Below are 15,072 nucleotides of genomic sequence, written 5' to 3'. Positions count from 1 at the left end.
TCAAATGCTGCCTCAGCCACATAGGTAGTGGGTCATTACAAGACAACAGGTCCAACATCTCTACATTTCTGGTACTTTTAGTTGAGCTCACTACACATATTACTAAATATTAGTGGTTATGCAACTAATTATTCTTCCACTCTTTCCAAAACCAGATGTTTTCTTGTTTTGCTATTCAGAGCTCTGGGCCCAAACTTCCAAGATACTTGTGTCACACTCAGCAGCTTGTCACATCAGAGAGGCATCACAGGAGGTTGTGAAGCATTAGACTTTATGTATATGAAGTATCTCCTGTATGTTTTCCATATTTCTTTTGAGGCAGGAACTGACAAACAAGTTACAGCAAGGCAAACCTTGCATGTCATGTGTTGCACAGTAACTGTCCAAGCTAAACACTCAGCATCAGTTACCTCATGAGGTAAGGAAGATTAGCTTTGTTCCTGCTTCAAGGAAAACGGGGGCATGGTTAATGCAGCAGCCATACCGAGTGCTATTAAACCTTACACCCCCAACTTACTCAACAGTAACGTGCGTGTATCCATAAGGAAGTGCTTTCATTTCACCCAACTTCAATTCAGTATTGAAACCATCATTATACCATTAACAAACCATCATTTGCATTTATTAGGAAAGAGTCCACTCCTTTTACGTCTTCGCAGTCTGATGTAAAGTCTCCGCATCACCTCCTGCTGGATTTCTGTATTGATTTCCACCATGCAAAGCAGGTTGAAAGCAGTTACCCAGTTGTTTTTAAATGCTTTGCACATAAATAAAGCATGATTTCCCATGGTGTGAGGCATGGAGCAAACAGGCAATTAATAGGCTAAACTCATCTCACTTGCGGGACACTCGGTAGGGTCCAGTAGAAGATACTTTTTTCAGTTATCTTCATAAAGAAAAATTAACACCCTGCTCCTTTTTTAGGAACACACAAAACAGTTCTATTTGTTTACCTGACCCAAAACAAGATATTCTGACACAAGAAGAATGTTTCCTGAACTTCCTGTACTGGTTAAGCTGAATCTGCAAACAAACCAGTTCAAATCATACTCATGCGAATTCCTTACACAGAGCTGATCCAAAAGGCTTATAACACCAGTTATAAAGTCACTGCTGATTCTCAGCTGACTCTAACACCTCTCTGGTTCACCACAGTTCCCATCGTACAGGCACCTCGTCAACTGAGGGTATGTAGAGGTTAAGCAAGTTCTACTCCTGAGAACAAGGAGATCCCAGCACAAGTTCAAACAACACAATATGCGACACCTCTTATCCTCTCAAGAGGATCTACAGCAACTCGTCAACACACAGGAGAATAAAAACTGAGAAAATGTAAGCTTTCAGCATTCATCAGAAACAAAACCCTAAACAACATGCAACTACGGTTTCTTAATCTCTGCTCACAAGGCAGACATGGTTTCATAAGCTTTTTGCACATAAAGCCATGGGAGGACTGCTAGTCAAAAGCAGGAGTACCAACATTGCCTGAGGTGCAGTGACGTGGTTCAGCTGGTGTGCAAGACCCCCAAAACCAACTAATGTCCCTGCAAATGGTGAACACCTGACTTGGCAAGAAGTTGCACAAACCTTCTCAGCCAGCAGGAGCCTAGCACTGCTCCTGGCTCAGCTACCACGTTCTAAGCAAACAGACTCCACAAGGCACAGCAGCACAGACCTACAAACCCAACAGCTCACAGGCAGCCTCAGCTACAACCTCACAGCGACGGGAAGCACAGCACGACAGTTTCTTCACACTTGACAGACTCCCCAGATCAAGGCAAAGGACAACAGTGAACCTGGTGTACGCCAGCAGTGTTCACCCCCACAGGCTAGCTCTTCCTACAGCTTATTTTTGGCAAAGAGATGAAGCGTGGTGCTAATGCAGAAGGAACACAAACCTGCAGGGTAGTTAAGCTTGCAATAGGATGCAGATAGGATAGGATGTCAAGAGCAGGAAGGGCATGGAACAGACCTTTGTTCAGCATTCCTCTGGGCTCAGCACTTACAGCTGAGTGAGAAACAACAGCAGAAGCCTGCCCGTGACCTGGCAGCTCCTTTTCCTGCCTGCACATAGAAAAGCACTGGACAAAGAGAAGATCAGAAAAGGCAATTCCAGACATTTGAGCATCCCTGCTAGGGACAGGAGCATCACAGACTGCCCCAGATGCTGGAGAAGGGATGGAAACACAGCCACTGCACTTACACAGCATCTAGACTTGTGCCACAGAGTTTGAGCAATCCCTAACATATGGAGCAGTGCCAGTGCTGGCTGATACACAAAGTGGAACGTAACATGCATAATCCAGGCCACTTCAGGCATCAATGTGACTTCATTAACCCTCTCAAGTACCTCCCCTACATACAAGCTCTTACATGAGTTAATTTCATCCTGATAATCATGGGATAAAACCCTCCTTCTGGATAAAACCCTCTTAAATAAAAGGAGAACTTGTCCATACAGGCTTTTTGCTGGCCCACTGATACATCACCTTCCAATGCCTTCTAGCCTGGCACGAAAAGCAGAAGATGAAATTAAACAGACACTACTAAATTAAATTAGAACAAGGAGTAATGGGTTTAAACTTAAACAGAGGAAGTTCAGGTTAGATCTAAGGCAGAAGCTCTTCCCTGTGAGGGTGCTGAGGCGCTGGCACAGGGTGCCCAGAGAAGCTGTGGCTGCCCCATCCCTGGCAGTGTTCAAGGCCAGGTTGGACACAGGGGCTTGGAGCAACCTGCTCTAGTGGAAGGTGTCCCTGCCCGTGGCAGGGGTTGGAGCCGGAGGAGTTTTCAGGTCCTTTCCAACCCAAACCAGCCTGTGATTCTATGATTCTGTATTAAAATAGAGCCCCAAACGACGCATCACATGCAGAGGAAGGCAAACATCTGCATTCCTTTCGCCTGCAAGATGCAAACAAAAGCGCTCCGCTGCAAGCCTCTACCGCTGCTGAACCTGGCACCAACAGCTTATACCTCCCGCACGAGAGACAGGAACGAGCAGGGAACTCCGGCTGCTCGAGCCCGTACATTGATACGCAAACCAGCGGCTGCCCCGGGCTCTCGGCAGGAGGATAATGAGGCTTCAGTGTGCGACAGCTCCGGTACCGAAGCGCTTCTCACGCCCGACACACCACCCCCTTGCCATGGAAACCCCAGCGAGGGAGCTCACGGCCAGCTGTACCGAGCTCATGCACTTAGAGAGCCGCTGCCGGCAGTTTTAACCACGCTGAAAGGTAAAACACGACACGAAGCGTACCCACAGCACCCGCCTCTTTCTGCGGGTGTCGCTGCAGCCACCGGGCGGGCTGGGACCGCACCGGCCGGGGGACGGCACAGCCCCTCACCGCCCGAGCCCACGGCGGCAGCGCTCGGCAAGCGCCGCGCAGGTTATCACCGCCCGGAGGGGCTGCCCCGGCCCCTCCCGCCGAGCCACGGCTCCGTGGCCGCCAGCCCTGCCCCGGCCCCCCCGTACCTCCTGGTAGGATGCGGAGATCTCGGGTCTCAGCATGGCATTGGCGGGGCGCGGCGGCACCGCGGCCGGGCCGCACCGGACCGAGCCGAGCCGAGCCGCGCCGAGCCGCCCTGCCCGGGCAGGGCCACGCAGGCGCCGGGACCCCCCGCCCGCTCGCCGGCTGCTTCCCGCCCCGGTGCCGCGGCCTCGCTTCGGCGGCGCGGGGGCTGCTGGGAGGTGTAGTCCGGCGCCGGCCGCGGTGGTGGCCGCCGCGCTGTCAGGGAGGGCCCGGCCGGTCCTGCCGAGCTCCCTCGCTCCAGGCAGCGCAGAGCCGGGTGCTCCTCGCCCGAGTAACGGGGGTTTGTAGGGTTTATAGTGAACGCTGTGAGACCTCCCCTGCAGTCCTGGTCCGGCTCTGGGGCAACAGCACAGGAGGGACGTGGAGCTGTTGGAGCGAGGCCAGAGGACGCCACGGAGCTGCTGCGAGGGCTGGAGCAGCTCTGCTCTGGAGCCAGGCTGAGAGAGCTGGGCTGGGGCAGCCTGGAGAAGAGAAGGCTCCTGAAGGGGAGACCTTAGAGCAGCTCCAGTGCCTAAAGGGGCTCCAGGAAAGCTGGAGAGGGGCTTTGGACAAGGGCCTGTAGGGACAGGACAAGGGGAATGGCTTTAACCTGCCAGAGGGGACATTGAGATGAGCTCTTAGGCAGAAGCTCTTCCCTGTGAGGGTGCTGAGGCGCTGGCACAGGGTGCCCAGAGAAGCTGTGGCTGCCCCATCCCTGGCAGTGTTCAAGGCCAGGTTGGACACAGGGGCTTGGAGCAACCTGCTCTAGTGGAAGGTGTCCCTGCCCGTGGCAGGGGGTTGGAACTGGATGAGCTTTAAGGTCCCTTCAACCCAAACCAGGCTGGGATTCTCTATACTGAGGACACAGAAGTGTACTGTGTGGTGACAGGGAAACGAGTCTTTTCTACACCACACACTTCACAACGTGAATTTTCCTACACAAGAATGAACTAGATTGAAAAAACAATTTAAACCAGTCTTGCCAGCTCTCCCCAAGATACGCACAATTAATATTTTTAATTGTCAGGTTTTTGCTGCTCAGGGCTGTTTGCAGAACACCAAACCAACGGGCTCGCTTGGCAAGCAGACAGAACTTCTGCAGGGCTCCCACGAAGCCTCACGCATGCTGCACCAGCCCAGGAGCGGCAGCAATGGGGTGCTCCGTGAAGATAAAAGCCAAAACCACATGTGAGCTGACTCATGAGCCACCCGTCCACAAATACCTACGCAGCTATTTTACTTCCCCAGCACGGAAGTAATTGTTGATGTTTCATCACTGAGAAAAAGCATGCACAACATTTCTTGCATTGAGACGCAACACTTGTAGGGGAGCCCCTGCTCAGCAGACCATTTCCCTATGCCTAAGACCCACACTTCGGAGTTAATAGCCAAGGTTTGAAGTCATTTGACAACAACGATGCTAATATACAGCTTCTCCTTTCAGAAAGAAAATGTTTTAGTTCCTGTTACTCGATTTTCAGATGTCAGTGGTTCGAAGGCAGGCTCTAACTCACCCCCAAATCACTAACACGTCAGGCAGATGTTGGCTGGTATTCAGCACCTGCAGCCCTCCCCCGGGGAGGCACTAATAAACAATTATTACAGAATAAAAGGTAAATCTATAATGTGATTGAATCAAACCGACAAATTAGACTTTGCATATTTCCCAGCAGCACGGGGCTCTGTGGAAAGCCATGTAGGGTATCGGCAGGCAGAGCAACCAGGCAAATCCAGAGCTCTGCATGTGATGGGGGCATTCACGAGCTGTTTGGTCCAAAGCCTTCCTCAAGGTCCTTCTTCTGCCTTGTAGCGTGTGGAGTCAGCACATGGACGTGATGGGCAGCCGGGAGGGGAAGCCTGTTCTGAAGCCCAGCCATTGTTTAGGCAATGTAGGCAAACTTCATTGCTTAAGGAGAATCACAGGAACAACCATGTAAACCTTCGCCCTGGCAGGAGCAACACTCAGCTTGCCGCACCAGCATCAGCCTGCGGCAGTCGGCTCCCTGATGGAGCTCCCTGGCTTTGCGGGCTTGGCCTGGACCCTCATGTGGAGGTGTGTCCTCATGGTTGTCATCCCCATACTGTGGTGACATGCCCTGGAGTTCTCATCTTGTGCTGCTTTTGTCATCCAGAAGAGAACGATGGAGATGTTGCTCTGGATTAGCTACTTCAGCTCTGCTTGCACCAGAACTGCCTTTGGATAGCCTGTGGGTGTTAGCTCAGGCAGCATGGAACAGGTTTCCTCTGAGGCAAACACAGGGATTTTATACAAGAACAGTTTATAAACAATCCTTAAAACAAGGATGTTTCCATCTCCTGTTTGCTGTCCAGGTCCTTCTCTGAGCTGTTCAGCTTTCACAAAACACTGTACATGGAGCAGAGGTACCGAACAGGGATTTGGATTACAGCCCAGTAGTCGGGAAGACTGGGTGCCATGGCATCAAACATCCGGGCTTTAAATCCTTGAAGTCCTCACTTGCCAGCAGTACAGTGAGGGATGTGATATATGGATCTAAATTGTGAAAAGGTTCTAATTTTCTTAATTCTATATAGAGTTACAAACACCAAACTGCTTACTTTTCTGTCAGCCCAGAGTGTTTCCCTGTGTTGTATTTATAGCACAGGGAAATCACATAATTTGAGAATTTCCTATTTATTTCCTCCTTCCTTAGGCTAAAAAGACAGTTTTCTTTTTGTTAAAGTCATAAAAGATGAAACCTGCCCTTCGTGTGCTGGTTTGTGAACAAATATTTAGAACAGCAATAGAGAAGCTTCAGAGAGGGAGGAGGATGAAAACTGGGGTCCCTGCGCCGCTCATGGCCCTTCCTCGGGGCAGCACCGCACGCTTAGAACCACAGAATTACAGAATCACAGACTCAACTGGGTTGGAAAAGACCTTTAAGCTCATCCAGTCCAACCCATTCCCCAGCACTGCCAAGGCCACCACTAACCCATGGCACTGAGGGCCTCGGCTACACGGTGTGTGAACACTTGCAGGGACGGTGACTCCAGCCCTGCCCTGGGCAGCCTGTTCCAATGCCTGAGCACCCTCTGGGGAAGGAATTGTTCCTCAGCTCCATGTAAACCTGCCCTGGCGCAGCTTGAGGCCGTTTCCTCTTGTCCCATCCCTTGTTCCTTGGGAGCAGAGACCAGCCCCCTCCTGGCTCCATCCTCCTGTCAGGCAGTTGCAGAGAGCGATCAGGTCCCCCGTGAGCCTTCTCTTCTCCAGACTAAACCCCGCAGGTCCCTCAGCCGTTCCTCATCACACTTGTGCTCCAGGCCCTGCACCAGCTCCGGTGCCCTTCTCTGGCCCCGCTCCAGCACCTCAGTGTCTCTGTTGCAGTGAGGGGCGCAGAACTGACACAGGACTCGAGGTGCTTCACACTGTTACCCCTTCACACGCAGCAACTGAGCTCACTTCAGCGCGTACGCGCCCGGCCTCGACCCGAACCTCCGCGGGCCCGGCTGCCCGGGGCGGTGCCGGAGGAGGCGGTGCCGGAGGAGGCGGTGCCGGGCCCGCTGCCCCCGCTCGGCGCCATGGCGGGCGGCGCGGCGCGGGTGCTGCTGGCCGCGCTGCTCGGCGCGCTGCCGGCCCGGCCCGAGCGGGAGCTGCGCTTCAAGCCGCCGGCCGAGGCCTCCGTGCGGCTCTTCACCGAGCCCGAGCTGGCCAGATACGACGGGCAGCAGGTAGGGGCGGGCGGCCGCGGGGCCGGGCCGGGGCCACCTTCCCGGCTGCTCGGGACCCTGAAACCTCGTTAAACCTTGTTTTTCTGGTGCTGCGCTGTGTGCTGTGCCCCCCAACTCGCCTCTTAGGCTCCGAGAGCAGTTAGTTGGCATTCCCTCGTTCTGTCCTGCTGGCAGCTGCTGGGTTTGGTCCCTTGAAGCTGCGTGCAGGCAAATGGCACGTTCCTTTTCTGCTCATTGCCTGCTTGCCACGGTGCTGCTGCCAGCGTATCGCAGATTGCCGTAACTGCAGCCAAAGTAGTTTTTTCTCAATAATTCATTAAACCGTGTGTTTAGACCACTTTTCCCCCCCTACGAGATTACAGAAATAACAAAGCAATTTAAACTTAAGAGTTCTTGGCTTTCTGTGACACAGAAATCTCAGCAGAACTCCACATTCAAGATGATAATGTCCTATATTCATACATATCGTGTCTCTCTTTTACAGGCTTGCTAGCTCTCCTTCTCAGGGCCTTCTCTAGATACTTCCAGGAAACTACCAGTGTCTGAGTTAAAAATACATCTTAGGCATAAAAGACAAAGCAGAAACACTGGCTTATTAAGTAAAACAGATGTCAGCAGATGAGATTTGTGTGTGTTTATGTTGTTCTCTTAATTGAATAAAGAATGCTGTTGGCCATAAACCCTTTTGTCTTGGGCAATATCCATCTGCATTAGGAATAGAAAGATGCAGTTGATCATCGCTGAGCAGACAGGAGGTGACTTGCAGGAGGGATGTGTCTTCTGTGATTGTGAGGTTTAGATTAAAAAGTTTCATTGCATATGCTTAAATCCTCAAAAAATGCCCATAAATCTCAGGGACAGTTTAAAGCACAAGAAATTTTGAGAGAGAAGGTGTGTCTGCTGTGTACACCCACAAACAAGAAAAAGCATAGAACAGAGAATTTAATTTTCATCTTTGTGTCCTTGTGGATTTCATAGTTAAAGCTAATTGCTGTTTGCCCACACTGAAGTGCTGAGGGTATGTTGATGGCTTTCCTTCCAGGAAGGACAGCCCATTTACCTGGCGGTGAAGGGAGTAGTGTTTGATGTCACTTCTGGCAAAGGTGAGTTTGCTTCTCCTCTGCTGTCCATTTCATTTTCACGTTACTATTCAGTAATTCCTTTTTAAATATTCCCGATGTGTGAGAAACCTGCAGTTCAATCACAACAGAAAGAATATACTTTCTCCTTTTCTAAATCCCTGTTCTCCTCTGACATCTCCCCCACTATGGTTTTGTGTGGAATTTACACTGGTGTGAGATTATAATACACATGGACAGACAAGCCAGTGTAGTTCAGTTAACGTGGGTGCTGAAGGCACCTGCCCAGACCCCAGGTCTTCACCAGAAGCAGGGTCAGACCGCACACAGAAGGCTGTGCTACAGGACTGTGAGGCACTGGATGCACCAACTGACCAGACCCCAGCTAACCTGGGTGTACCCATATTGCACTATGCAGTGTCAGCATCGCTACAGCTTCATCTTTCCCTTCTGTGCTGGTGTGTGCCCACCCATGCACATGACTTTTCTTATTTCATGAGGCTTCTTGTCTCATCATTTACACCTCAACCATTTAGTGTGCTGTATTTGCAGTTTGTGCCTTCCCTAAGAACTACAGATGTTCTAATTTGAACTCCTGACACTTCATCCAGATTTGCTGTAAAATGTTTGAAGGGACAACTGGGGGCCCTGCACACTTGCTGTAATGTCATCATAAGCCTGTTGCTTTGTCCTAAGCTTGCTAATACAGCTTGTCTGGACATAGATGTTGGCTTCCCTTCAAATCCTAAGTTAGGCAAGGCTTGCCACTGCAAATTCCGAGTCTACAAACCTCTCACGAGAACGTAAAGCACAGCTCCCTATGGAATAGGTAGATTTTAAGAGTGCAGTGTAGGAGTTCAACAGTTGTATTGCAGAACCCACCCTCTGCTTTGTTTTGGTTTTAGGGACTGGGATGTGTTATAAAAAAGTAACACATCAAAAGTCAGTTTTGGAAAGAAGAGTTTTAGACTTGAGCTCTTACTTTCAGTTCACTGACAAGTGTAAGAGGCTGGGGAAAAGCAGAGGCTGAAATACCCAGAACACTGAACAGTGTCAGTGTCAGTGTCAGATCATCGCTGGAGTGTTGTTATTATTTATCTGACAGAATTTTATGGAAAAGGAGCCCCATACAATGCTTTGGTTGGGAAGGACTCAACAAGAGGAGTTGCAAAGATGTCTCTGGATCCAGCAGACCTTACGCATGACATAGTAAGAAAATAGACTATTAGTTTAATTCCATTTTGCAGAGTTTTGTTCTTTTGCAAGATGATGAGCGATACTATTAAATTACTTGTATTAATTTAAAGTTGATTTCTATATTTAAAACCCAAATGCATTAATATTCCTGAACTATATCAAATGGATATGTATTTACTGCTCATGAAGGGTACAGTGCTAACAGCCTTAAAGAGGAAGGGTTTTAATCTCTGCAATCAATACAACCTACGTAAGCACATAAAGGGGAAATTACCGGCTGTTTAACAAGATGCTTCCAAAGCAAGTAAATCCCCTTCTTTTTCAATTGATTTAGTGTATCCTGTGTCACTGACTTGGCAGTGAACGCTGCCTCTGGCAGTGGGTTGTTGCTTGTTTGAGGTGATTTACTTCTGCAGGGAAAACCAAGGGAGATGAATGGTTTGTTTGACCTGAATATATGAAAAGTTTTACCAAGGCTGAATTTGAATGAAAAGCATAAAATTACAGATTATACTATCAATTTTGTTAGTCACACTCTGCAAAGTAAACCCTAAAGCTGACCACAGGGTTTATAGTAATCAGTAAAAAAGAAGACTACATATAAATACCTGTATTTTTATTTCTTTGAGACAGGACTTTCATTTCCATCTTTCATTCAGACAGGACTCACAGAAGAGGAACTCAAGTCCCTGGATGATATCTTCAATAATGTTTATAAGGCCAAATACCCAATTGTTGGCTATACTTCTCGACGAATCCTGAATGAGGATGGCAGCCCCAATCTAGACTTCAAACCTGAAGATCAGCCACATTTCAACATTAAAGATGAGTTTTGAGGAACATTTCTTTTCTGTTCCTAGGGAATATTAGCTTGATTCCCTGTTGTTTGAGGTTCATTACAACAATTAGCTCTCATGAGTCAATTTTCTGTTCAGAAAATAGTGTATGTGTGCACACACGTAGTTTAGAGGAAACAAACAGATCTGGATCAGTGTCATACACTTGGCTCTTTGCTCTGGATTACAGGAACTATTTCATATGAGAGTTCTTTCTGCCTGGATTTGTCTGTTTACGAAGTGTGTAATGTGAAATTACATTGTTTAGAAGAGATAAGGAAGTTTTTAATAGCTGAAACATGACTGGTCTTCTTTTTTAAATCCCAACTTGTTTCCCACTCCTTGGAAAAGTGTGAATGCCTTATCTAACATCTTGCCCCAGTGCCTTGAACTAACATCAGTTCTCTGTGCTTCAGGTGAGTGTAGGTATCAGATGTACAGACAGGTGTAATAGAGGCTTACATTTTAAAAAGCACTGTGGGATTTAATATTTGATCATACTGAATCTCAATATTTGAGAGTACTGAATCTGAACCCACTCAATCTCTTTAAATGCAGTTACTGTGGAAGATTTAGGCAAAGCCTACAGCTGTAAACCAAGAAAAATAAATCTTTTTTCCCCCATAAGAACTACTGTAAGATTTTAGGACTATTATTATGTTAGTTTTGAATAAATGACACATTACTTTTGTTAATTAATAAAGACCTACGTCTGCATTAGATTATGATGATTTCCTTGTAGCTTCCTCCACTCTGACACATAAAGGAAATTGTAGCCCACTGTTTCGCACATACTCACACAGCACGGGTTTATTGTAATGGTTTAGTATCCTGTGGATATTGTTAGCATCTTTCTATTGACAACTGCAGCTCTCATTTTTCATTTCTATTAGTTTTTCTTTGTTCTTACTCTAGCTTCATCCTTGCTGTTGCCATGAAGTGTGCATTCATCCGTGTCTCTTCTTTTAACCTAATATAAAGCTGCACATCCTGATGGATGAAAGCAGGGCCCTTTACCAGGTTTCTCTGGCAGGCTTTCAGCAACAAGAGAGCCCTAAAAGCACGTGCTATGTAAATTGCTGCTAGTCACTGACTTTCACTAACTTAAGGAGAATGTAAATTGCTGCCAATTCTGTATTAATAATATAGATAAAAATACAGTTCTGTATTTTGTTCTATTTCTTTAGCATTTTGGCCATTTCCTTTGAAGGAAAGGTTTTATTAGCTGATTCTCCACTATATGGTTTGCAGGGGCCTGTCAGCTGAATAACCAGAAAAGCTGTTTCTATTTATTTGTCCTTTCTTTCACAATGTTACAGATCTCTAAACTTGGTTTGTGTCTTAACGACAGATCTCTTCATTTGCAGGAGGGACTCCATGGGCCCCCCTGCTGTTGGATGGTGCTCTGGGGTGGAATAAATAACACCTAAGAAAATACTATTGCTTCAGTGAATTATTTTTGTTTTATGATAATATTATTATTACTGGTGACCTTTTGATTAGGTACCAGCAGCAGCAGCTGGGACTCGTCCCCTGGATGATGCCTGCCCAGAGGTATGGGTGTAACGTTCCATCTTTATGAGGATTCATGTGGGTTTGGTGGTAATGGTGGTTATTCTTTTACCAGCATTTCCCAAATAATTTTCCAATGCCTACTGGTTTTCCCCCTTCTCTTCCCTTCCTTGCACGCTGTCTTATGGGGTGGCTTCAGTAGCTGTGCTGCTGTGATGAATGTAACAGTCTTGGCTTCATCTGGGACCAGCATATTCGGCTGCATTTCAAAACATTGTAGCTAGATGATAACTCATCAGCACCGAGTGGCTTACTGTTACTGTCCTCTCCCTGCTTTTCCTATTCATAGAATCATAGAATGGGTTGGGTTGGAAAGGACCTTAAGATCATCCAGTTCCAACCCCCTTGGACACGTTACACTAGACCACGTCGTCCAAGGCTCTGTCCAACCAACATTTAATCACTTCCTAGGCTTTTTCACTTGAGGTTCCCACTCAACAAAACACTGTTGTGATAATAAAGCTTTAAGTGGGCACATATCCTTAGCACGCTTTCACTGACTACTTTTTAACCATGAATTCAGAGTACCACAGTATTTCTTTCAGTGCTTATTTAATTTTATGGCTAAGGTTGTTACTTGCAACAACCTGAAATAGATTTTGCTTAAAAGCAAACTGCTGTGGTTGTTTTGTTCAGTAACTTGCATTTCCGTGACTTCTGAATTATTACAGTAAGACAAGTGCCCTCACCATCTATACATTGCACTTAAAGCAAGCAAACTGTATGCAATCCTTTTTTTTCAGTCAGCTGTGTTGCCCTGATGTCTCTATATTCCAATAAAACAGATGCCCTATCTATGAATTGCACTCAAAACAAGCAAGCTGTGTAAAGCCCTGTTGTAGCCCTCCTGCTACTCCACACTCCTTTGGAAAGTGAAGGATTTCCTTGCAATTTACTTGCTGCTTCCAGATAACATTGCAAAAGTCATTATTTTTGCTGTGCTGCTTCTAATTTACATCTTGCTAACTTAACATGGGTGTTTGAATGGGCTGAGGTTTTAGTGAATTGGCTGTGCCAATGAACTGCTGTACCTTATTCTTTAGTCATTAATAATAGTTTACTCTTCAGAATGTTAAGAATTATCAGATGGGTTCATCGCTTAATAACCTGAGTTGCTGTTTGCCACTTGGCACACTTCATCCCTCACTTTGATCTTTCTGTGACAGGATAGATTCTACCATCCGTACTGTAAGAAGGACTTCTCTGATTAACGGGAGCAACAGGACTAATAATATAAAGGACCAAATTTCCATAAAAGGGTTATGAAATGCAAATCAAAGTATTATCTTTACTTTTGCAGTTGCAGAGAGGGCAGTTAAGTGTGGCTGCCCCATCCCCGGCAGTGTTCAAGGCCAGGCTGGACACAGGGGCTTGGAGCAACCTGCTCTAGTGGAAGGTGTCCCTGCCCGTGGCAGGGAGTTGGAACCAAATGAGCTTTAAGGTCCTTTGCAGCCCAAACCAGTCTGGGATTCTATGAAACCCTTCTAAGAACGTGTTAAGGTGGGCGAGCAGCTGTTAGTCACAGTTACTAGCTATTGCATCCTAACCTAAACTCCCAGAATGCAGGGACTCCAAATCCTGCAGAGTGAGCAGCTATTTGTCCAAGAATTTGGGATTAGACATAAACCAAAGTTACTTCTTTCCTAAATGTAATGTGGACACCATTTTTTGGTGGCCCTTTGCCAAAATATGAACATTTCATTGATTTAAGTGCATCAGTTTCTGTATTAGTTTTCTCATGCAGAAAAGGCCTTGTATTTCTTTGAGGACTGCGGCCTAGGCTAATATTCTTTGTGCTCTGATGGTATCGGCTGTGAATTCCGGAATCAGTGTAGGATCATGTTTTGGACTGCGCTTGTCAGAGCTGCTAGGCTTTCAGGTTTCAGTAAAAAGGATACTTACCTAAGTCCAGTGCTTTGGAATGGAAGAAGTCTCAACACAGTTTGTAAATCACCTCCTTTCACTTCTGTTCCAAAACCATCAGGATACCTATTCAACAAATGATAGTTTGGAAAGGCATTCAGTAACTCCGGTTTTCCCTTACAAGACTCCCAAGAACATGGAGAACTCACTTGATGGTGCAGGAAAACAAGAAAAGAAATTGTTTAGCCAACTTTTACAAATGTCTCTCTTGTAGATAAATACACTTATCTGAAACGTGGTGAATATAATTTGCATCTGCTCAAGAGAATCATGGAATCATAGAATAGTTAGGGTTGGAAAAGGCCTTAAGATCATCTAGTTCCAACCCCCTGCCAAGGGCAGGGACACCTCGCACTAAACCGTGTCACCCAAGACTCCATCCAAAATGGAAGAGATGTGTGAAGTTTCAGATAGGAAGTCCCAATGTCAATTTTTCTGCTGATCTGCTTAAACTGAAAAGGAAAGAAGAAAAAATCAAAACCAAACCCAAACTTCTGACTCTTTTTGTGAGTGATAAAGCTGCCATTCAGTAGGATTCAGCTGCATGTGAGTAAAATGTGCCAAGCAGCAGCCCTGATGAGTGACTGCATGTTTTCAGATGAACACTGGATAATCTGAGGGCTATCTTGAAATCTCAGAACTGATGTAAGTGATGACAATCGTACACTTTGTTATCCAGCATCCATTTATGCTTTTGCTTTATGCTTTTCTGTCTATACAGGAGACAATATACAAGCCATGCACCTCGTATAACAAATCCATGCACCATGAGTGATATTCAGATAAAGTAAATCACATTTGAACCTATAACGTGAAAACTACTTCCATGGTATACAGAATGGCTGTTCTCAAAGCAAATCAGTCTTTGTGAATGCTTTGATTAAAACAAGTAACACCCCCCTCCTTACCTTTCAGATTTGTAAGAATTGCTGAAGTCAGTGCCATCTGCAGATGCTGATTCAGATAGCTGTAATACATAATGGATCTGACTGCTTTGAGAGAAAAAGCAGCGCTATTTCAAAAGGTGGGGGGTTTTCCCCCACTCTGTTCAATCAGAGTCTCAAAGAAGTCAGCACTTCCTGGTTTTGCTTCTGTCAAATACAGCCAATGATAAGGATGTAAACTTGTACCTGACCCATCTGTTGGTCTTTATATAACACCTTCTGGTTTGGCTGTTTTCGTCCTGTTGAGTACAAGGTGTGAGTCTTAGCTTACTTGTTTACAAAACTTCAGCTTAGATCTTCTTGGCTTGGGTTATCTGTTGACAAGAAA

The 15,072-nt window shown here is 46.5% G+C and overlaps 2 protein-coding genes across 11 annotated transcripts in view; one reads left to right on the top strand and one right to left on the bottom strand.

Moving 5' to 3' along the window:
* The window catches only part of PACC1 (proton activated chloride channel 1), a 94,391-nt gene that overhangs the window by 20,044 nt on the left and 59,275 nt on the right, over positions 1 to 15,072 (bottom strand). Inside the window, exons 2-4 of one of the 10 annotated variants that reach the window (XM_030499997.1) lie at positions 14,709 to 15,058; positions 13,780 to 13,866; positions 8,254 to 8,383 (exon numbers count right to left, since the gene is read on the bottom strand). The exons of 1 other annotated variant lie outside the window; for it this stretch is intronic. Coding sequence is in view for 2 of the 9 variants with exons in the window: in XM_030499993.1 (XP_030355853.1) it covers positions 3,470 to 3,505 (36 nt within the window). In the remaining 7 variants the exon portion in view is untranslated. Of the gene's footprint in view, positions 1 to 598; positions 698 to 3,469; positions 3,791 to 8,253; positions 8,604 to 9,743; positions 10,033 to 10,077; positions 10,165 to 13,779; positions 13,867 to 14,708; positions 15,059 to 15,072 lie in introns of those variants that run through there. 8 more of the 10 variants (XM_030499995.1, XM_030499994.2, XM_030499999.1 and 5 more) reach the window with 8 other exon arrangements.
* Positions 4,338 to 11,742, top strand: NENF (neudesin neurotrophic factor). Its single transcript, XM_030500003.2, has 4 exons — positions 4,338 to 7,193; positions 8,236 to 8,296; positions 9,378 to 9,481; positions 10,129 to 11,742. Exons 1-4 carry the CDS (start codon positions 7,044 to 7,046, stop codon positions 10,303 to 10,305), a joined length of 492 nt encoding a protein of 163 aa, XP_030355863.1. The 5' UTR covers positions 4,338 to 7,043; the 3' UTR covers positions 10,306 to 11,742.

Source organism: Strigops habroptila, chromosome 10 (genome assembly GCF_004027225.2).
Source record: "Strigops habroptila isolate Jane chromosome 10, bStrHab1.2.pri, whole genome shotgun sequence".
NCBI classification, from domain to species: domain Eukaryota; kingdom Metazoa; phylum Chordata; class Aves; order Psittaciformes; family Psittacidae; genus Strigops; species Strigops habroptila.
Note: the sequence above shows the minus strand (reverse complement) of the source record. Positions and strands in the feature narration are given on the sequence as shown.

What these genes read in the sequence shown, in the direction of transcription:
- NENF (XM_030500003.2), top strand. Translation starts at nt 7,044, where the DNA reads ATGGCGGGCGGCGCGGCGCGGGTGCTGCTGGCCGCGCTGCTCGGCGCG. An exon ending in TGATGTCACTTCTGGCAAAG is followed by an intron (nt 8,297 to 9,377) that starts GTGAGTTTGCTT and finishes TTTATCTGACAG; the next exon opens with AATTTTATGGAAAAGGAGCC. An exon ending in CAGACCTTACGCATGACATA is followed by an intron (nt 9,482 to 10,128) that starts GTAAGAAAATAG and finishes TCTTTCATTCAG; the next exon opens with ACAGGACTCACAGAAGAGGA.